The sequence below is a fragment of the Enhydra lutris genome, unplaced genomic scaffold, assembly GCF_002288905.1.
Source record: "Enhydra lutris kenyoni isolate GAN:26980312 unplaced genomic scaffold, ASM228890v2 scaffoldscaffold55, whole genome shotgun sequence".
Classification (NCBI taxonomy): Eukaryota; Metazoa; Chordata; class Mammalia; order Carnivora; family Mustelidae; genus Enhydra; species Enhydra lutris.
Window position 1 is genome coordinate 7,768,191 of NW_019154139.1, and position 23,625 is coordinate 7,791,815.

General features: G+C 40.5%; 1 protein-coding gene across 4 annotated transcripts in view; it reads right to left on the reverse strand.

Moving 5' to 3' along the window:
• Nucleotides 1-1,035: 1,035 nt before the first annotated feature.
• LOC111157443 (X-prolyl aminopeptidase 3) overlaps nt 1,036-23,625 on the reverse strand; it is a 79,757-nt gene continuing 57,167 nt past the window's right edge. For 3 of the 4 annotated variants that reach the window (XM_022518840.1, XM_022518842.1, XM_022518843.1), the window contains 4 exons: nt 18,059-18,144; nt 7,225-7,405; nt 6,053-6,173; nt 1,036-4,469 (listed from right to left, as the gene is read on the reverse strand). In XM_022518840.1, the coding sequence (XP_022374548.1) occupies nt 4,303-4,469; nt 6,053-6,173; nt 7,225-7,405; nt 18,059-18,144 (555 nt within the window). In that variant the 3' untranslated portion in view covers nt 1,036-4,302. The remainder of the gene's footprint in view (nt 4,470-6,052; nt 6,174-7,224; nt 7,406-18,058; nt 18,145-23,625) is intronic. The other variant, XM_022518841.1, reaches the window with a different exon arrangement.

Sequence of the window (23,625 nt, forward strand, 5' to 3'; positions counted from 1 at the left end):
TTGTGAAAGCATGTTCCATCTATTTAATTAACACATCTATCACCTCACATATTTATCTCCCCCCTCCCTTTTTTTTGGTGAGAACATTTAAGTTCTACTCTCTTAGAAAATTTCTATTACACAAGAGTATTATCAACTCTAGTCACCATGTTATACATTAGACCTTTGAGCCATTTTTTTAATGGACCAGATCTAATTCATTTTTCCCCTCTGATAAGATCATCTTAAGTTTTTGTTTTTAGAGATTTTATTTATTTATTTGAGAAAGAGACAGCAAGCACAAGCAAGGCGGAGAGGCAGACTCTCTGCTATGCAGGGAGCCTGATGTGGACTTGACCCCAGGACCCCAGGATCATGACCTTAGCCAAAGGCAGGCGCTTAACTGACTAAGCCACTCAGGCGCCCAAGATCATAAATTGAATCATGATTTTTTAAAAGAAGATTTATTTATTTGACAGAGAGAGAGGAACACAAGCAGGGGGAGGGGGAGAGGGAGAAGCAGACTTCCCGCCAAACAGGGAGCCCGATGTGGGGCTCGATCCTGGGATCATGACCTGAGCTGAAGGCAGACACCCAACGGCTGAGTCACCCAGGCACCCCGAATCATGATTTATGACAGCAGTTGATAAATACTTTGTATAAAATATATATGTATTTTTTTTAAATATTTCATTTATTTATTTGATAGAGGGAGCGCACAGAGGGAGAAACAGATTCCCCGCTGAGCAGAAAGCCCGATGCAGAGCTCGATTCCAGGACCTTGAGATCATGACCTGAGCCAAAGGCAGATGCTTAACTAACTGAGCCACCCAGGTGCCCCTAAAACATATATTTTTAAAGGTTTATTTATTGAAGTAATCTCTACCCCAACATGGGGCTTGAATTCACAACCCTGAGACCAAGGGTCACATGCTCTTCCAGCTAAGCCAGGCAGGCACCCCTCATTTGTAAAACAAAATGTTCTCATATTTTAGGCTATAAATTCTAGATTTGAAAATAACATACACACATCACACACTTTCCTACAGTTTTATAGTTTATTTTTAAAATGATAGTAATAAATGCTTTTCCCTTGTTGGGGAATGACATACCTACTTTCAGTGGGTAGAGCTTTAAAAAGTAACAGCGTTTTGGCCAAACTGAACTTACATAATTGCACAAAAAATCATACAAAGTATTAGTAAATGCTAACGAAGACTGCAGTTCTCTCAGATTCTCAGGAAGCATATCCCAAGAGGCCTTGATTTCAGTGGGAATCTGAGCAGTCCTGATGCTCACCCCAAATTCCTCAGTAACACACAGGCAGAGGTAAGAAGAGCAGCCAGGAGGACCCTGGTACTATGTGACAATGGGCTTCTGCTCTAACTAAACATTAGCATTTAATGATGTATCACCTTCTCATTATAAGCTGAAGTGTTTACATTTTCCCAGGATTAAAATTTAACCCTATCAGCTTAAGTTTTAGGCCTCAGATTCCACCTCGGGAAACTAAAATTTTAAAAAAATCAACCACACCATAAAAGATCTCTTGCAAGCAGGGTCCTTTATGCTGCCCCCATCCTGGGCCCTCACTTAGTTTCTAAGACACACTCATACACAAACGAGTTCTACTATCATTGCTCATATGCCAGCTGAGGGATGGCAGACAAGGTCTAACTCAAATCCCACTTTTGTTTTCTTCTAGCAGTTACTGGAAAACACAGTGTTACAAAGGACTCTGAGGTCACAGCTGGCGCGGCGGGGCAATCCCTGTGCTGTACTTGTGATCTCTGGCACAGATAAAGGAGAAAAGGCAGCACTCCTGCATCAGATCTGCAATCTTTCTATTATTAAGAAAGCTAAAGATGATGTTAGTTATGTCAGCTTTGAAAAATATAACACAGCCCAATTCTTCAATTTTAATGAGTTACAGTGTCTTCACCTGGGATTTTCTTATTTCATGGATCCTAATTTCAAATTAAGATTTAATGTCTATGGTAGGAGTTTTCCCTTTCTGACTTTACAAAGATTAGTGAAAAAATAAGGGTGTTTTCAAAGAAGACCCAGAGAGAACTTTCAGTCACTATGAGAAGTATTCCCAGCTTAGATATTATGGCCATGGGAAGAGAAGGGTTTCTACTCCAGCAATTGCTACTACTGTGTTTCAAATAAAAAAGTCTTGTTTCCCAATTATGAGGAAAAACACAAATTTCTGAGACAAACACACAAAAGTAAGCGGCAGAGGCTATGAAGATATGCTTCCTTCATTTAGATGGCATCATTCATGACCCAACCATCTCTCTTCAACTGAGGGAGAAAAATCCCAGTGTAACATTAGAAGGACTTCTAAAGATTAAGATTCCCATTAGGAGAGCCTGGTGCATATGTGAAGTATTATACTTAGACATGGAGGAAATGCAGGGCTTGTCTGTGGCATGGCTAAGAATGAATGAGATTTCTGCACTGTGCATCACATCTGCTTAAAAAACCCTCAACATGTCAGGAAGCCCTGAAACACTGTGTCATCCATTTCTTGATGGTTCTAGTAGTCTCATTTAATACTTAGCTACTAAGGTTAATCTGGGACTCAAAGGACAATGTACTTGGCTCGGGAATTAAAAGTCACCAGAAGAATTCTGCCACAGCCATTCTAAGCAGGACTCACAGTATCTGCAGAACTTGACTAGAATCGAAGCTGAAGCAGTCTGTCTGTTTCATGTCCAGGGGTGCTGCTATACATAAAAGCCACATAGACTTTTTGCTAGAAAGCTGAAGACCACAGAAAATGATTTATAGGAAGGAAAGGAAATTCCTTATTCCAGGATTGTAAATGAACTGAGGAAACTCAATACAAAGGAAAGGGTTGTTGGGGTCACAGAAGCCTAGAGGGTGAGAAGCTAGACTTGCGGATCTATTTTCAGTCCCTTCTTTTAGAAAGTAGCACACAAGTTGGAGGGAGGTGGGGAGGACCCTGGGGAGGCCCAGGGACAAGAATCCAGGTGTGTGGCCATCCACTCCCATAGCTGCTGAGCAAAGTCAGAACACGGCTGTTTGAGTGTTAATCCCCTAACCTGTTTCTTCCTTAAAATCCCTTGGATTCATGCTCTAACCATCAGCATGTTTTGTACGTTTTGGGCCCATATCCAGGTTTAAAGGAGATGAACACACTAGTTCTATGACAGAAGCTCTTGCATAAACCGTCTGGAATAATCTAGACTCGTTCGCTCTGCAAAGTGAGTTCCTGTATAAACGCAGCCGGTGCTGTGTTGAGGGAAATAGGACTCCTGACTCCCGCCCTTCCAGTGCTAGTGTCGGAGAGACAAAAGGATCATAGCATGTTTGCAGGTACCGGGTGAGTTCCATATATCGCACTAGACACACTCTAGCATGATAACGGGCATCTCTCTGAAACTTGGGTGCTGTTCCTCTGACTTCCAACAGGTAAGAGAGGATCTGCCCTTGGCCAGGGCAGCAGCTTCAAGGGTGTGCTATGAGGGTCAGTGCACTAAGAATCTATAAAGAAAGCATGGATGCCTGGGAAAGGAATCTCCTTCAGATTGAGAACAGACAGACAAGAGATGTAGCTCTGAAGCAGATACATACACGCTTTTCTTTCTCTTCCGTTCCTTCCATCATCAAGATCTAAACACTTTCCAGGCCACAGGCAACCAAATAGCAAGAAAAACTCAAAACTGTCTTGTTAGTTAGTGTTGCTAGAATCTGGATTGGAGCTGAACGGTGGGACTGCAGGACATCGGTGCCCCCAAGGGCTCATATGGCTCTGGAAGAGACGGATAGCAGACAGAGATCTGGAAGAGACGGATAGCAGTTATGGAAGATATGTATTGGCTACCCACAATCCCTGACAGGTGGCTTTTAGTACAGGCAGACACACTGGTGGTTAGCTTAAAATATAAGCATCATCAACAGCTTACAATATTAGGTAGATCTCAGATGTAGAAAGGGAAAGAGCTGGAGAGAAGGAGAAAATTGTATGTTTAATTGTGTTAACTGGAATGCATGGACACATATAACCACGATATTCCTGTACATTTAAAAATTAAGCCTGCCTTGGTCATTAATTGTACAGAGTTAATGTCACTAAAGTTGTAGTAACATACCGTTCAGAAATTCAGTTTTCCAGATTTCTAGCTACTTAAAACAAATAAGGATCACATACACAGTTTCATACATTCATACAGTTGCCACACTCATAAATGGAACACTGGAGAAACATACGCAGAGACGCTTGGCCGGCACACGTGTACAGGTACGGACATACACCCCCTCTAAACCTGAGATGCACGTGGGCTGCAACGAGGGTCAAGAGCCCCTTCTGCATATCTGTTCAATGTCATTCATTTCTTTGGGGCAATCTGCAGAAAGGATGAGAGGTGAATCCTGAGTCACCACTACATCATCTTCAATTCGCACACCAAGACCACGGAACTTCTCTGGGGCATCTCTGTCATCCTCTGGAATATAAATGCCTGAAAAGTAGAAGAAAGAATGTGCTGTTTATAAGTGGCGGTAACTGGATGATCTGGGACAGTCAAGTTAACCTCTCTGCGCTACAACTGATCTGTAAAACTGGGTATCTACCTAGAACTGTGGATATTAAATGAGATAGTACATCTGTGTAAGAGTGTGGCACATAATGGTCAGTTAATGTTGGCTGTCATTGCTAGAACTATGACTGCAGGTGTTCTGTATACCAGACTACAGGCGCTACATGATTCTGTCATAGTCTAGTGGCTTAAGCAGGCCACTACAGTTACTTATGAGTATGTCAACACATGCTGGGAACCAGCAGATTATGTAAATGCATTCTTTCTCTGCCTGATCATCCCCTGGGAAAAGGGAACTACTAAAATAGGGATATAAAGTATTTTAAAATATATTGAAAAAAAAATCCCACTTCACTTGAACAACAAGCTGTAGAAATACTCAAAGAAGACATAAATATAACTGATAAACATGATGTAGAGTAAGAGCGAAACAGGAAGACTTTAAGGAACACTTGGAAAATTCTAAGAGCCCAAGGTACCCTTTCTAATCACGAAGTCAGACAAGAACACGTCTTTTCATATTTAAGAAACTGGAAACTTCTTCCATTATACTCATAGATGCTACCTTGTGATAAAAAGAAAAAGATCAGCGAAGGAATATGTAGCCAAAGCCTAAGGAAGCGCCAATGCACCAACCAGATTGGAACGCATAGTACGTAAGGCCACAGACAGCAGTGTAGGACTGGGTAGTATAAAGTGGTGTCCCAGCTATAATTTCTATAATTTAGAGAGGAAAACACTTGAAATCTAGAGCCGAAATCCATTTTCTTGACCAAAACAGAGTATTTAAAAATTCCTCTTGTATCAACAATCCTTACATTCCACTGTGACCACTTCTCCGCAGAATTCTGCCCACTCTCTGGATCATCAAGCTGGGGAGTCGCTAGATCACCAGCTTTCCCTGAAGCTCAGGAGAAAGGACTTAGATCCTAAGGAGAGCAATGTGGGCAGTTCTGCAGAGGGGAACTCGGTAAGTCTGAGTAGCTTTCTGCCCAGAAGCACCTGGGACCTCAGAGGTGTGAGCAGCCCACCACTGCAGAGGAGACTAGTATAAATTAGCCCTGGCAGGGGCGCCTGGGTGGCTCAGTGGGTTAAGCCGCTGCCTTCGGCTCAGGTCATGATCTCAGGGTCCTGGGACGGAGTCCCGCATCGGGCTCTCCGCTCAGCAGGGAGCCTGCTTCCCTCTCTCTCTCTGCCTGCCTCTCTGTCTACTTGTGATCTCTGTCTGTCAAATAAATAAATAAAATCTTAAAAAAAAAAATTAGCCCTGGCAAAGGCAGGGTTTAAAAAAAGATTTATTTCTTAATATCTACTTACAGAAAGTATTCCCCATCTGTTGTTTATTGGAGAAGTCAAATTAAACAAATTGTGTGATGTTAAATAAGAAAGTTCAAGAAAAAAGTTTAAAATCAAGTTCCCATCTCCACTGAAGGGATCCATTTACCCTTCTATCTGATACTATTCGGTGTCCCAAGGGCTCAGAGGCTGCTAGCACCTGGCCTTACCTGGCTCCACTGTGATCACCATACCGGGCTGGAGAGGGAGGGAACGGGGCATGTCTGGAGTGTCATGGACATCCATCCCGAGGTAATGGCCGACATGATGAGGGCAGTATTTTCGAGCAGCCTGGAAAAGGTAATCAGCACAGTGATATTAGAGCAATGATCCCTTAAGGGGAAAGCTGGACATGTATAAGTCAGTGAGTTAACACTTCCCCCGTGGTTCTGCCATTTTGGTTTCACCTACCCTCAGGCTAATGCTCAAGAGACCTGACAAACTTCTACCTCTTGAATACAGTTCTGCTGATGGCCTTCAAACTAATTCACATTTCCTGTCCCATTATTTCATATATGACATACAATGTGACGTGGGTAACCCCAGTAATGCTACAGCAAATGAAAACCTCTTTTGTTGGGGGAGGGAGGATGATTATATTAGAATGGTTCTCTTTTCAATGTTTACAAGTCCCTCTCAGAAAGCCGGCTCTGGAGACCCTGAGCATCTCACGGAAACTTGTGGAGTAGGCACAGAACAGCAAATTAGCACAGTAATTATAACGCATTTACTGGGCTGGATATTCCTATCTGTTAATTAGGTTTGTTGGCTTCAACAGGAGGAATTTATAGTCTTTCCTACTGATAAAAGAAACCCTGGCAGCCTAAACTTGGAGATGAGATGCCATAATGGTCTGTTTGGCGCGACCACCTGGCATCTTAATTTAAAGCTAAGGTTTTCCATTTTTACTGAACATCATTACATGTTGGATGCAGATGAAATTCACTAGGGACGCGGCCCCTGGGGATATTGTTCATCTCACCGATGTCACTGAAGCAACTGACACCCTCCCCCACTTCTATCTTTTCAAAATCGCCACAAAGAGATTGAGAGTTAACCTCTTCTGCTTTTTGTGTCCCTTCCCACCCTGTTGGCACCAGACTTCATTTTCTGTTTTCTGCACGTTGAGCTACTTACACAGATGCAATGAACTAGAATGTGCTGCCATCTTCTGGGAGAAGTAAGTACTGACTCCTTTTGTTTAATTCAGGTTCACTCTAAATCCCTCTTAAAGATGAAGACTCAAAAAGACCACTTCTAAATCTAATTAGCTTTCCATAGGATAAAACCCCAGCAGTACATCAGGTGTTTTTGAGAGCCGGGGTCAAAAGAAGGGCAGTACCTTGAGGGCATTATTTCCCTTAATGTTCTTCACGACCCCCAACTCCTTAAGCTTCTGTGCGATCATTGTCAACATCAAGCTGTAGATGTTCTCCAAGCTTGTCCCAGGGGAGCAGAGGGTCAGACAGTCTCTCTGTATCTCTAGAACAGCTTCGTAGAGTTCTGCCTGAGGTGCTGTGAACCTGCGGACAGGAAAACCAAATAACACATTTGGGATAATCGGATATTGCAGGAAGTTTGCTTCCAAATTTGATTAGAAAAACTCCAAGGCACTGATGACGGGGCATTGTTGATTACTTAATCAGTACCTGTGGATCAGTACTGACAGGACCTTAATTGTGCCCTCGCCACTCAACAGGAAGAGCAATAACTCTTCAGGTTGGGGCGGCAACAGCCTCTTTTTCTTTTTTAAAGATTTTATTTATTTATTTGACAGACAGAGATCACAAGTAGGCAGAGAGGCAGGCAGAGAGAGAGAGAGAGAGGAGGAAGCAGGCTCCCCGCTAAGCAGAGAGCCCCATGTGGGGCTCGATCCCAGGACCCTGGGATCATGACCCGAGCCGAAGGCAGAGGCCTTAACCCACCGAGCCACCCAGGCGCCCCAACAGCCTCTTTTTCAAATGATCAGCAGATAAACCTGAGCTGAGACTAGCGGATGCTCCCACGCAGCCACGAGTGCAATCAGAGGACCAGACCAGGCTCACCCTTGGTCCTTTTCATTTTTTTTTTTTCACCATAAACAAACAGATAAACAACAAACCATAACAAAGGGATCCACTTCTTGTAGGTAAAGCAGATGTCATGAGATAAACTAGTAGATACTTTGGCTACTAGTAACTTGTAGTTTCTAGGTGTCCTTAGCATAATAATTTCTTTAGCAGTCATGGGAAAAAAATGAGAAAATATCAAGCTGGCATGGTATCTGATACGTATTTTCTACAGCTGATGGCAGGGTAAATTGGTATAGCCAATTAAATGAAAGGCCTTAATAAAGATACTCATAAAATTTGACCTTTTAATTCTGCTTTAAGATTTCATCCTAAGAAAATATTTGAAATTCAGAAAAGCTGAGTATGTAAAAACATTCAGTTTTTAAAATAATTATAACAGACACACTCTAAATTCCCCTAATAAGAATGGTTAAATAGAACAATATAATTGAATATAATTGAATAATGAATAATCCATCTCCAGGTTCAGCCATTAGCAACCCTGTTATATTTGTGTCATCTCTGAGTATACCCATACTCCAACCCACCACAGTATTACTAAAGAGTCTTTCGTAAATTTTATATACACTTAAGTATACAAATCTGATCTGTACAACTTTGATAAATGGATGTACTGATCCCAATAGAGCTGGGAACGCTGAGCCCTAAATTCTGTTGAGTCTTTGCCAGCAGAAGCAGCCCTTCTACCCCCGGCTAAAGAAATTCACTCTGTTTTGACTGAAAACCTACAGGAATCTCCCATGGGGTAGCTGCCTTAGCAGATGGTTCTAGACCTATAATCAGATTCTACCCTCAGCAGGCCCTAAAAGGTTATGTTAAAGTGTGACCCACTAGGCAGTGCAGTATAATCCAAACAAACAAACAAACAAAACACACAAAAAAACCCGATGTGGGGTAAAACAAACAAAAAAAAACGATGTGATTTTTCCTATTTACACAGACAAAAATCTAGGAATATGTGTGGGAATGTATGTGGACAGTGCAGGATAATGATGGGAGGAACATAAAGTTGGATAAGGCTGAATGTATTGATAACAGGTCCATTAAGCAGAGATTCTGGATTTAGTGTCGCAGCTCGATGGTCAGAAAGGCTCTACCGCTCTATCTGGTTGGTTGGCTGAAATGCATACCACATGGTAGCCTACACTAAATGAATTCAAATGCCAGAACTGCCCGCTGTCCTAGAGAAGGAATTCCCACATCTGCAACATCAATTTTTGCTTAAGTTTCCAGCCTGCTGGCCTGCCTTACAAAATGCAGACATGCCAGCTCCAACTGCACGAGCCAATTCCTTAAAAATCAATCAACCACCCTATCTATACTTATACACACATACATAATACAACCTAGGGATTCTGTTTCTCTGGAGAACTCTGATCCAGATGCAGATTCCCATCATGACACAGTAAGTTTCCTCATGGTTACTTCTAATCAGTATTCCCACACCCAGAGGCAAAGGCTGTTCTAATTATTTTCACCTTAGTTTTCTATCGTATAAAGGGAATCATACAGACAGAAGGAATCATACAATATGTACTCTTTTGTGTCAAGCCTTCTTCACTGGGCACAATGTCTATATGACCCATCACGGTATTGGTTCAATCAGGAGGCTGTTGCTTTTTATTGCTAGGTGATATTCCACTGTCTGGATAAAACACACTTGTGTGTTCGGTCTCCGGTGGATGGACATTGAGGTTGTTTCCAGTTAGGGGCTACCGTGAATAAAGCTGTTCTTAATATTCTTGTACAAGTCTTCTCATGGACACATTTTCATTTCTCTTTAATAAATACGCAGAAGTGGATTTGTTAGGCGGAGGAATCAGTGTTTATTTAACTTTATAAGAAACTGGCAAATTTTTTCCCAAAGTAACTGTAGCATTTTATGTCACCACGAGCAATGTCTGAGAGTTCCAGGTGCGACGTGTCATTGCCAACACTTGATATGCTTGGTCTTTCTAAGTGTAGCCATTCTAGTGCATATGCAGAAGTTTAATTTGCATTTGCTCTGTGACTAACAATAAGGACCACCCACAGTTGTTCACATTACCTTATTATCCTTTACTTGTTTTATTTTTTTAAGTAGATTCCACGCCCAGTGTGAAGCCCAATGTGGGACTTGAACTCACAACCATGAGATCAAGACCTGAGCTGAAATCAAGAGTCAGACACTTGGGGCACCTGAGTGGCTCAGTGGGTTAAGCCTCTGCCTTTGGCTCAGGTCATGATCCCAGGGTCCTGGGACTGAACCGAGCATCGCATCGGGCTCTCTGCTCAGCAGGGAGCCTGCTTTCCTCCTCTCTCTTCCTGCCTCTCTGCCTACTTGTGATCTCTGTCAAATAAATAAATAAAATCTCAAAAAAAAAAAAAAAAAAGAGACTCTTAACTGACTGAGCCACCCAGGCGCTCCCATGTTATCATCCTTTTGATATCTGTAAGACTTATAGTGATATCCCCTCCTTCATTCCTGATTATGATAATTTGCCTTCTCTCTTTTTGTCTTGCAAGGGAGTTTATCAATTTTATTAACCTATTTAGGGAACAACCATTTAGCTCTGTTAATTTTCTCTACTCACTTGGTTTTTCCTTTTTCATTGATATTTTGATCTTGTTTCCTTCCTCCTGCTCACTCTGGGCTTAATTTGCTCATCATTTTAGTATCTTTCTAAGGTGGAAGTTTATATTATTGATTTCAAACCTTTCTTTTAACATAAGCATTTAGCTATATATAAATTTCTGCTATAGCTGAATCTGACACATTTTGATATATAGTATTTTCATTATCACTCAATTTGAAGTACTTTGTGGTTTCTTCCCTTTCCCCTGTGGTTTCTTCTTTGACCCATAGGTTATTTAAAATATATTCACTAATTTTCAAAATTTGGAGATTTAAAGATACAGTATTGGGGCACCTGGGTGGCTCAGTGAGTTAAAGCCTCTGCGTTCAGCTCAGGTCATGATCTCAGAGTCCTGGGATCGAGCCCAGCATCGGGCTCTCTGCTTGGCAGGGAGCCTGCTTCCCCCTCTATCTCTGCCTGCCTCTGCCTACTTGTGATCTGTCAAATAAATACATAAAATCTTAAAAAAAAAAAAGATACAGTATCGTTATGACTTTTTTTAAAAAAAGATTTAGTTATTTGACAGAGCGATCACAAGTAGGCAGAGAGGCAGGCAGAGAGAGAGGGGGAAGCAGGCTACCTGCTGAGCAGAGCCCGATGCCGGACCTTGAGATCATAACCTGAGCTGAAGGCAGAGGATTAACCCACCAAGCCACTCAGGTGCCCCTTGTTATGACATTCTAATTTAATTTCATTGTAGTCAGAGAATATATTTTGTAAGACTTCAGTCTTTTGGAACTCATTAAGACTTGTTTTATTGGTCCAGCAAATGGATTTGGTGATGTTCCATAAGTATTTGAAAAGAGCATATATTCTGAAGTTGCTGGGTATAGTGTACTACAAATGTCAATACCATCAAAGTGGTTAATAATGTCATTCATATCTCTAAACTGATAACTTTCACCACACTTGGTAAATTTTTGGCCATCATTTCTTCAAAGGTTTTTTTTCTGCCCCGTTCTCTCTCTCTCCAATTTCTGCAGCTCCAATTAGATGTATGTTAATTTGCTTGAAAATGTCTGAGAGGTCTCTGAGATTTTCTTCATTCTTCTCAAATATACTTCTGTTCTTCGGACTGGATAATTTCTCTTTCTTTTCACGTTTACTCGCCTTCTGCCTCCAATCTGCTGGAAGGTCCATCTAGTGAGTTTTCCATTTCAGTTATAATTTTTAGCTTTAGAATTTGCTTAGTTAAAAAAAAAATCTTTCTATTGCAAACAAAACAGATACAGAACGATACAAATAAATATATACCTTAAGAAATTAGTGGAAGGTTGACTAGTCAGATAAAAGATGGAACCTGGCCAACTAGCACAGAAGTCCCTACGTGCTTCACTGCAATTCTCCCAGTATGGACCATTATCCTAACTTTCACAGCTATCATTTCCTTGTGGTTTTTTGTATTTCCTTATTTATTTTTCAAAGATTTTTTTTTTTAAGTAATCTCCATGCCCAATGTGGGGCTTGAACTCACGACCCTGAGATTAAGAGCTGGATGCTCTTCTGACGGAGCCAACCAGATGCCCCCCCCCACCTTGTGATTTTTTTTTTATTTGTAGGTACATGTTTCTTATTTTATTGATTTAATTGGGTTTATCATAAAATTCACCCATTTTAAAGTGTACAGTTCAGTGGTTTTTATATTTTCACAAATATGGTTGTGCAACCATCATCACTATTTTTAATTCCAAAGTATTTTCATGTAAGCCCCCTCACCCCCATATCCATTAGCAGTCCCTCCCCATTCCTTGTATAAAAAAATGCTCTATAACCCAAATATGCACCCTAGGGCAATTTTCTTCCTGCTTATTTTAAACGAATTTGATATGCCTTTTCAGTCTCTTTTAGTCGACAGGTTCCTTTTTCTTTTAATTTCCTTGTAATTTATGTGTTAAAGAATCCAGGCTGTTTGACAAACAGTGTATCACAGTCTGGGTTTTGCTAACTGCATTCACAGAATGAAAGTCCGTGTCTCCCCAAAATTCTTATGTTGAAGCCCTAACCATTAGTTTGGCTGTATTTGGGGATGAGGCCTCTACAGAAAGCAACTAAGGTATATGAGATCATAAGGTGGGGGCCCTGCTCCGATGGAATTGGTGTCCGTATAAGAAAAGACACCAGAGGGGCGCCTGGGTGGCTCAGTGGGTTAAGCCTCTGCCTTCGGCTCAGGTCATGATCCCAGGGTTCTGGGATAAAGCCCCGCATCAGGCTTTCTGCTCAGCAGGGAGCCTGCTTCCCCCTCTCTCTGCCTGCCTCTCAGCCTACTTGTGATCTCTCTCTCTGTCAAATAAATAAAATCTTAAAAAAAAAAAAAAAAAGACAAGACACCACAGCTTGCTTTCTCTCCCTCTGTTTCTGTGTGGAAGAGGCCATGTGAGCACAGAGCAAGACAGTGGCTGCTTAAGGCCAAGAGAAGAGGCCTCAGGAGGAAACCTACCTTGCTAGCACCTTGATCTTGAAATTCCCAGCCTTCGGAAGTGTTGAGAAATAAATTTCTGTTGTTTAAGCTACCCAGTCTGTCATATTTTGTTATGGCAACGTAAGCTGACGAATACATGTCCCCTTGGTGTAGTTCAACATATTCCTTTGTCTTTTTATTTCTTACAAATTGGCAGCTGGATCTCAAGAATGAATCAGGCTCAGGTTCAATTGTTTTGGTAAGGCTGGCTATATGTAGTACTTGGCAAAATTATAGGAGGCATATAATATCTGATTGTCTCTTGTGATCTTAGCAGCCATGGATCCTTGAGTGCTTACATCTATACATTAATGGATGTTGCAAAATGGTAATAATTTTATTATTTTTTAAAGATTTTATTTATTTGACAGAGAGAGATCACAAGTAGGCAGAGAGACAGGAGGAAGCAGGCTCCCCGCTGAGCAGAGAGCCCGATGTGGGGCTCGATACCAGAACCCTGGGATCATGACCTGAGCCGAAGGCAGAGGTTTTAACCCACTGAGCCACCCAGGCGCCTCTTTATGGAATATTTTAAAGAGATATTTCCTCTAATCTCTTTGGCTATCCAGTGACAGAGTTTATATATGAAAGGCAGGATGAATACTTGATTCTTTCTTTTATTTACCACTTTTCAATATAATGAATTGATTCCCATCATCCTCTGAAGATGAACAATTTTTAAAAAATTACTATTACAAAAAAACTATCATTATGAACTTATGAATTTGAATGTATTTGGTGGGTATAAGTTATTACCATTATTGAAGCCCAAAGTTTCCTATCTTTGACCTGTGCAACCTCAAGTTGGTTCCTGAATCTTTTTGACAGGATGTTACTGGGTTTTGATCATTTCCTTGCTATCTGGTATTCTAAGACATTCCAGGCTTCATCTTATAAATTTCCTGATCCAGACTTGAAGCCAGCCAACTCTTCAAGTTTTCATTCAGTTTAGTGTAAAATTGTATTTCAAGATCATACTCAGGGCACTAGTGATGCTTACTGCTACTAAGCTGGTCATAGTTTCCAGCCTGATTTTCAGTGGACAGAAAAGGGAAGGGGGAAGAAACATAAAATCATTTGAGTTCATATTGACACTTCAATTAACATTTGAGACTACAGAGCTTTTTGCAACCTATTATAATAATTTCATTTACTTTTTTTGTTCCATACCATGCATGAGGGTTCTCAAGGACAAAAGGAAGACAGAACTAAAATCATCCTTATTTATTTATTTATTTATTTATTTATTTATTTATTTATTTCCACCGCTTGTTTATTTAAGTAATCTTTACACCCAGAATGGGCTTGACCTCATGACCCTGAGATCAAGAGTTGTATGCCCTTCTGACTGAGCCAGCCAGGCACCCCTCTTACTTTTATTTTATTTTTAAAGATTTTATTTACTTATTTGACAGAGAGAGATCACAAGTAGGCAGAGAGGTAGACAGAGAGGGGGAAGCAGACTCACTGCTGAGCAGGGAGCTGGATGCCAAGCTTGATCCCAGGACCCTGGGATCATGACCTGAGCTGAAGGCAGAGGCTTTAACCCACTGAGCCACCCAGGCCTCCCTACTCTTTTAACTCCCTACACAGACACGCACCATTTCAGAGTAACAATACAAATATTTTAACAAATATAACTCCTGAAAATACTGAAGCTTTTTTTTTTTTTTTTTTTTTTTGCATATGCTCCTCCCATTCTCCATTTAAAAAAATGTACTATTCTACATGATCAGAGCATAGGGTTGTTACTATGACGCTCTCTTCCGCTTAGCTTCATCTAGTCTTAGTTCAACAGTGAACGATTTCTCAAGTTCTCACCAGGAGTCCTTATGTCAATGTCTCTAGTCAATTCTGGTCAACTGAAGTTCAGGCTCCAGCACAGCACTGATCAATAAACCTCCCTGTGCTGATGTGCTGCCCTGTGTATCTGTCGTCCAATATGGCCCCCACCAGGCACACGTGACTATGAAGCACTTGAAATGTGGTCAGTTCAAGTAAAAAAACCAGTGTAAATTTGGTTTGATACTAATTTAAATGTAAGTAGTCCCACGGCATTGGTGACTAGGTTTCATATTGGATCATACATCTAGCTCTAACAGATTCCTCATGGGAGTAACCCTTAGGTTTCTACACAATAATCTGTGCCCTTTATAGCTTAAAGTTGCTTTTGCTGCATATAAAGTCTTTGGATTACACTTTTGTTCTTTGAGTATCTCTAATGTTACTCTATTCTCTACTCATTTTTTTTTTCCTCTACGATTTTATTTATTTATTTGACAGAGAGAGTCACAAGTAGACAGAGAGGCAAGGCAGAGGGAGAGGGGGAAGCAGGCTCCCTACTCAGCAGAGAGCCCGATGTGGGGCTCGATCCCAGGACCCTGAGATCATGACCTGAGCTGAAGGCAGAGGTTTAACCCACTGAGCCACCCAGGTGCCCCACTCTATTCTCTACTTGTATATAGCATTGCTTTTGAAAAGTCTGATGATAACCTGATTTCCTTCCCTTTATATATCACATGTTCTTTTTTTCTGGATCCCAAAGGAATTTTTTTCTTGTAGGTTCAGAATTTTACTAGACTATGTCTTATTGTTGCTTTTTCTGGGCTGATGTTCTCAGCTCCATGATGTGTTCTTTCAAAAGTAGTTTTAAATTTTCATTTCAGGAATATTTTATTGTAGTTTTTAGGATGTGTTCTGTTCCTATGCCTTCATTTTCTTCAGAGCTTCCTTTATGTGTATGTTCTAACTTCTTTGCCCATTTTAGATATTTGCTATTTTCCCTGTAATTTTTAATTTCATTTTGATTTTTAAAATTTTCTTCCCTTTCATCCTATTTGTTGTTAAGGCTTTACTGTGCTTCATTGTTAGTGCATACCTTCCAGTCCAGTCTTTTTTTCTGGTATGATTTTTTATTTCTAGTTCTTTACTGTGTGTTGTCACATGGTTTCTGAGATTTTTCCAATTTTGATTTGTGTTGTTCTTTCATGTCTTGAATGATGTGCTTAAAAAAAATTCTAGTTTGCAGTGGCTCCTGGGTGGCTCAGTGGGTTAAAGCCTCTGCCTTTGGCTCAGGTCATGGTCCCAGGGTCCTGGGATTGAGCCCCACATCGGACTCTCTGCTCAGTAGGAAGCCTTCTTCCCTCTCTCTCTGCCTGCCTCTCTGCCCATCTCTGTCTGTGAAATAAATGGATAAAATCTTAAAAAAAAAAAAAAAATTCTAGCTTGCTTTAACATAGTAGGCCCGTTTTCATCTCTTTTGTAGCCATGTCTTTCCAGTATGCTTCCTTTATCAGTAGGGATGTTATGCACTCCTTATTCCTTTTTTTTTTTTTTTGCCTCTAATTAACTTTGTATGAGATTAACCAAGTTACTTTTTTATTGCTTATTTTATATAAAATTAACTTTTCTGAGCTTTGAGAATGAGGCAGGATTTAGGAAAGATTTTTTTAATATCACAGTGCTCACTCTTCTGTCGTTTTGGTGTAGGGGTAACACAATGTGGCAGCTTACTTTCAATTCCTCTCCCCCTCTTTGATTTGGATATTTTAATTCCTTCCTCTCTCTTGTCCCTAACCTGCTTACTTTCAATTCTACTTCCAGCAGTTTCTTCTTAGTGTGAGAAGGGAGCACAGCACCCTCAAACTTCCTCGGGCCTTTGGAGTGACAAATCTTTCCCATTTTCAGTTTCTGTTCTCAAATCGGCTCACCACCTTTTCCAGTGAATAGCTGTTGGTTATCTGTGAGTTCCTTTGTTCTCAGGTACGTCAGACAGCTTCCTCCACTATTGTTGCTTCCTTATTTCTTCCATACAGATACTGTTATCATCTTGGCCTTATGGCTGTGTAGAATGTATTCATAAACGTTTGTATTTTACAGTGTAAGTGATAGCCTGTCACCTAGTGTTTGGTTTTGGTACCTGGTAGCTCTATTGCTATTTGATAATTTGGAGAGAGTAAGAAACTATGCTTTTGCTACCATCTCCCCAGAATCTCTGGTTATTTCTTAGTTTCTTTCTTTTTTAAAAGATTCTATTTATTTATGATAGAGATAATGAGAGAGGGAACACAAGCACGGGGGAGCTGGAGAGGGAGAAGCAGGCTCCCCGCTGAGCAGGGAGCCCAATATGGGGTTGGATCCCAGGATGCTGGGATCATGACCTGAGCTGAAGGCAGATGCTTAATGACTGAGCCCCCCAGGTGGTACCCTTATTTTCTTAGTTTCCTATTTCTTACTGAAACTCTCCATCTGTTCACTCACTGTACTTATATATGTTCCTTTAACTCTGTGAACATATCTATGATAGCTGCTTTAAAGTCCTTGTTTGCTAACTGAAATATTAGGATTACTCAGGATCTTTTATTGACTATTTTTCTTGATTATGGGTCATTTTCTTTTTTTTTTTTTTCAGAGAGAGAGAGAGAGAGAGAGAGCACAGGCAGATAGAGTGGCAGGCAGAGGCAGAGGGAGAAGCAGGCTCCCTGCCGAGCAAGGAGCCCGATGTGGGACTCGATCCCAGGACGCCGGGATCATGACCTGAGCCAAAGGCAGCCGCTTAACCAACTGAGCCACCCAGGTGTCCCTATGGGTCATTTTCTGATTCTTTTTCTGATTCTTCTCATGTCTAGTGTTGTTTTTTTTTTTTTAACTGAATACTGGAATTACTTTTGTAATCAGAAAATAAAAACTCCAAATTTTATTTATTTTTAAAAGACTTTAAGTAATCTCTACACCCAACATGGGGCTTGAGCCCCAAGTTCAAGATCAAGAGACACATGCTCCACTGACTGAGCCAGCCAGGCATCCTCAAATTTATTCCTTTTTAACAATGTGAGTGTGTGTGTGTTAACTAGGTGTGTCTAGATGCCCAATCCTATGATTTAGGGAATAAAACAGTCTTAGAAAGTAATCAGGAGCTTTGCAAAGCTCCTGAGCTTTGGGGGTCTGTATATTTGTTTAGTCATTTAGCCCTAATACACCCATATTGCAACTCACACTCCTAAGAAGCAATGGGGTCTGTAGAAGTCCTACCTGCCATTGACAGGCCAGGTACGGGTTACGTCACTCACATAGCAAGAAGACTCACAACCTCCATCCAGCAGCACCATTTCCCCATCCTGCAACAAAAGTATGATATGTCAAAGTAGGTGACCTTATGATTAAACTCTTTGTGTCCTTCATTATATATATATATATATATATATTTAAAAAGCTAATTTAAAGGAGACTAATCTTTTCTGATTCCTTCTTATAAGAAACAGCATCTCAATTTTTCAAATGAATTCACACTGACTCAAGGAAGTGGCTGTTGTATAGTAGTGCATAGGCCCTGGAACCACACCACTTGGGTTTGAATTACTAGGTGTAAACAGCACATCATAAATGGTACCATTATCGCTATTATGTTTAAAATTCCTATATAAGTTGGTATCCAGGGCCTTATTCAAATATGATTACCCTTAATCATTTAACTTTAGAATATCATTTCCCCCCTTTGCTTCCCTTCAGAATACATGTGGAGGAAAAAGAAAACTTTGGGTTTATTTCTCTCTCGTTACTTGTCCTGTTATATTGAAATTATCTATTGTGTCCTTGAAGACAGGGTACATCTTATTTATGTATAAATAAGCACACAACTTGGGATGTAGTAGAATAATGGTTCAATGGGTGTAGGCATTTAATAATGGCAACCTTCATAAATGGATGTTGGATTTTGTTTTTGGCAAAATGACAGAATACCTTTCTTGTTAGAAAACAACTAGATCTTGGATACAAACATATTTTACAGAAGGCTGACATTACATAATATAAGAGATGCCTTAAAGACTTTCTCTTGAAAAAAGATACCCCAGAACTGAAACTAGAGCTGAGAGTAGTGATAAGGTAAGTGGTACAGTATATATAGAAAAGGTGATATTCCCCTGAGGTCCTGCAGCAAAGAGTGGGGACAATGAGCCAGCGATTCTCACATTAATCCAGGATTCCCACAGGGGATACAAGAGTCCCAGGTCATTAGGACCACTTATCTTTTGGCAAAAGCATATTCAAACAACTTTTGGAGAAAATTTCTCCCAAATCTGGACTGACATGATTTCCAAAAAATAACATCCAGTAAATAGATGTGAGCTCAAAACCAAAGGTTGTCAAGCACACAGGGTAGGTCACCATACGTGAGAGTCAGCAGGAACAACACTGACCAAATTTAGAGCTTCCAGAACTACAGGTAAGGGAATGACTAGATACGGAACAGCTATTATGAAATGTTTAAAGGGATAAAGAACAGAACCACAAAGATGAATAAGCAATAAGAGGCAACTGACAAGAACTATGCTGATTTGAAAGGAACCAGAAGGAAAGAAAAAACTACTTCTGAAGTCAATCACTCAGTGGATGGCCAAAGAAGCAGATTAGATAACCGAAGGGAAACTGGCTTCCTGGAAGAGAGACGTACCCAAGTCCCCTAGAATATGACAGAGAGAGACAAGGCAAACGTAAACACGAAAATTAGCTTACTGGAAACAGAAAGAGGTCTGACACACATCTACCTGAAATTGCTGAAGGAGTGAATAGAGAAAATGTAGGAGAGACGATATCAGTGCCTGAGAATTTCCTAGAACTGATGAAGAACATGAATGCAAATTTTGGAAGGGGAAGGTATCATAATGACTATATGTAAAAATAAATCTATTCTTAGACACGCAATAAAACTGAAAAATACCAAAGAAAACTTTAAAAAATTATTATTTATCTATCCATTTTTTTAGAGAGCACACGTATGTGCAAATAGTGGGGGGAGGGGCACAGAGAAAGAGAGAGAGAGAGAGAGAATGAATCTTAACCAGACTCCACACTGAGCACTGAGCCCATGGCGGGGGGGTGGTGGTTGTGGGGTGGGGTGGGGAGCTTGATCTCAGGACTCTGAGATCATGATCTGAGCCGAAATCAAGAGCTGGATACCCAAGGGACTAAGCCACCCAGGTGCACCACCAAAGAAATGAAATCTTAAAGCAGTCAAAGCAAAAAGAGAGTTCCCATAGGAATGATAATTAGTGTTTTGTTTGTTTTTATTTTATTTCAAGATTTTATTTATTTATGTGAGAGAGAGTGGCGGGAGAGGAGAGAGAGAACATACAAGCACAAGCACAAGCAGGGGGAGGGTCAGAGGGAGAAGCAGATTCCCCGCTGAGCAGGGAGCTCGATGCCAGGCTGGATCCCAGGACTCTGGGATCATCACTTGAGCCGAAGGGAGACACTTAACTGAGCCACACAGGCGCTCCTTGTTTGTTTGTTTTTAATCTGCAAGACAGAAAAGAATCTAGGATTGTTTCCTTGGTATAGCCATCATCAAGAATTGAGAATAAAATAAAGATATTTGACTAAAAAAAAGAAAAAAAGAAAAGAAAATTTTATCAGCCACAGACCTTCATCTGAAAGATTTCCTTTAGGCTGAAGGATCCCAGGAAAGCCATTGAAGATGTAAGGAGGAAAGGTGAACATGCATGTAAACCTACACAAACTCTGTCAGAAGGGTTCTGCTTTGGCCTGTTGCTGAGAGCTCCACACAGCTGTGGTTAGACGCAGAAGCACAGGGCAGCCTGTTCTGACTACATTTCTATCAGATGCCCACTACCGAGTGCACACCAGAGCTCTCCCATATGCCCCGGCGGTACCCCACATTCTCACAGCTTGTTGAGGACCTTGCCCACAGACTTCACCAGAAAAAGCCTTGCAAACTTTCAGATAACCAAAGCAAGACCATGACCTAGAAGTTCTCAGCTTATTTTTCTCTTGGGCCAATTTATCTAATAATGGCAATACTCTTCTCTCTCTGTATGGCTACACTGGTGCTTATTCTCCAGTTTTTTAAGAATGGACAGTATATTATTTAGGAATAGACACACTGGTGGTAAAATTATGAAGAAAAACAACAAAAATGATTAAAACAAAAGCCAAGATGGTAGGAGACAGAAAGGGGGATGTGTTTGAGTTGCCCAGGGGACTACTAATGTTCTTCTCATCCTAGATGGTAGATACATGGTTATTCATTTGATTTTTATTATTATTATTTTTTAAACATTTTATTCACTTATTTGACAGAGATCACAAGTAGGTAGAGAGGCAGGCAGAGAGAGAGGGGGAAGCAGGCTCCCTGCCGAGCAGAGAGCCCGATGCAGGGCTCAATCCCAGGACCCTGGAATCATGACCTGAGCCGAAGGCTGAGGCTTTAACCCACTGAGCCACCCAGGCGCCCCTCGATTATTATTTTTAAACAGTACATTACATTTATTGTTTTTAATATATGACACATTTAACAACTTCGGAAAACCTTGTGGAATGTAATGAAAGTGAGAAATTCATCCTTAGACACTTAGAGTAAAAAAAAGAAGGATGAAAATTCATGAGTTTAGCATCTAATTTTAGAAGCCACAAAAAGAACAAGAGAATAAACACAAAAAGTAGAAGGGTGAAATTAATGAAGGCAAGGGCCCAGTGTAATGAAATAATAAACAAAGATAAAATAGCCTTAATGATGTGAAAAGTTGGTTTTACAAGAATAACAAAACCCAATAAACTTCTGGTAAGATTTCTTTTTTAGCCAAAGTTTTTGAGATTTAATGTATGCATAGTAAACGCACAGATCTTAAGTATATAGAGTTAAAAGAGTTAAGTCAGTTTTGTCAAACGCCCTCAAGCTCCTTCCTGGTCAATATTCCCATAAGAAGAAACCACTGATCTGATTTCTATCAACATAGGTTAGTTTTGTCCATTTTAGAAATTCATATAAATGGAATCACATAGTTTATAATTTTTTGTCTGACTTATTCACTCAGCATAATGCTTTTGACATTATTCACTGGTAGTGCAGTGGTTTGTTCCATTTTATTTGACAAATATACCACATGGCAATTTCCTTATCTAATATCCTGGTGATGGACACTTGGTCTATTAGTAGTGAACTTGCTATGAACATTCTTGTACAAGGCAACTTGTGGATCTGTTTTAGTTTTTCTTGAAAAATACCTATAAATGGAATTGCTGGTGCACAGAGTAAATGTATGTTTACTTTTTAAAAAGAAAGAGAAAAAGCATTGACTTCGGGCTGTCCTTTTCCCTGCAGCCTCTGCTCTGGCAGGAGTACTCCGGCCAACCTCCAGACATGTGTGGAGGCTTTGGACAGAGGCAGCCCCAGGATGACTTGAAAGTAGGGCACCCTTGGCCCTGAAGAGTTTCTGTACGGCATCCTCAGACGCTTTTACCTGAGTGAGAAAGCTGCTCCATCAGGACCTCAGAAGTTTGACAGCCCTGTGACACCAGGAAAGGATATTCCTGTGAAGCTACTGCAGGACACGAGGCGCTCTACAACACTGACAACGTTTATTGCATGTTGATGAGGTGCCAGAATTAGTAAACTCATTCTACATTATCTTAATCTTCTCAACAGGTCTATGAGGTACTGCTGTTATTTGCCCAAGGTCACAGTGGGTCCAAGAACTACTGTGGTGTCAATTAATCTAGCTCCAAAGCTAGTGTTTGATTTGGACTTTTAAGTATGGTGCCCCCAAGTCTTTCCAACTAATTCTAATAAATAATTGCTTGCCTTCTTCAATCAAAAAAGAGAGAGAGAGAGAGAGAGAGAAAAGACAAAAATATATCAAGAACATAAAAAGGTACATAACTGGGCCCCTGGGTGGCTCAGGCGTTAGGCGTCTGCCTTCAGTTCAGGTCATGATCCCAGCATCTTGGGATCGAGTCCTCCATCAGGTTCCCTGCTTGCTGGGAAGCCTGCTTCTCCCACTCCCTCTGCTTGTATTACCTCTCTCACTGTCAAATAAATAAAATCTTAAAAAAAAAAGAAAGGTACATAACTATAATTATAAAGGATTAAAAGTAATTTTAAAAATTAAGACAAAGTGGTAGAAAAATATAACCTACCAAACTGTCTCAGGAAAAGTGAAGCATATGTTGATATAATCACTTTGGAAATGTTTGGTATTTTCTACTATAATGCAAATATGCATACCTATGACCCATCAATTCCATTATTATGTCCCTTAGACAAACTTGGTAACTTGTACACCAGGTATAACACACAAGAATGTTCACAGTACATTGCTCATAATGGTAAAAACTTAGAAACTATATAAATGGCCACCTATGGATATTTATCACAGTAATAAATTAAAACTGATAGTTTTACAGTATTTGTTAATTTGTTTAAAAATAACAATAAACCTATTTCATGTTAAGTAAATGACATTTTTAACTTAAAGTAATTGTTTTTCTTTTTTTTTTTAAAATATTTTATTTATTTATTTGACAGAGATCACAAGCAGGCAAAGAGGCAGGCGGCGGGGGGGTGGGGGGAGCAGGCTCCCTGCTAAGCAGAGATTCCTGACTCGGGGCTCAATCCCAGGACACTAAGATCATGACCTGAGCCGAAGGCAGAGGCTTAACTCACTGAGCCACCCAGGCGCCTCTTTTCTTTTTTTTTTAAACAGTCTTTAATTTAATTAATTTATTTGACAGAGAGAGAGAAAAAAAGAGAGGTAGAGAGCAAGTACAAGCGGGGGGGAACGGCAGGCAGGGGAGAAGCAGGG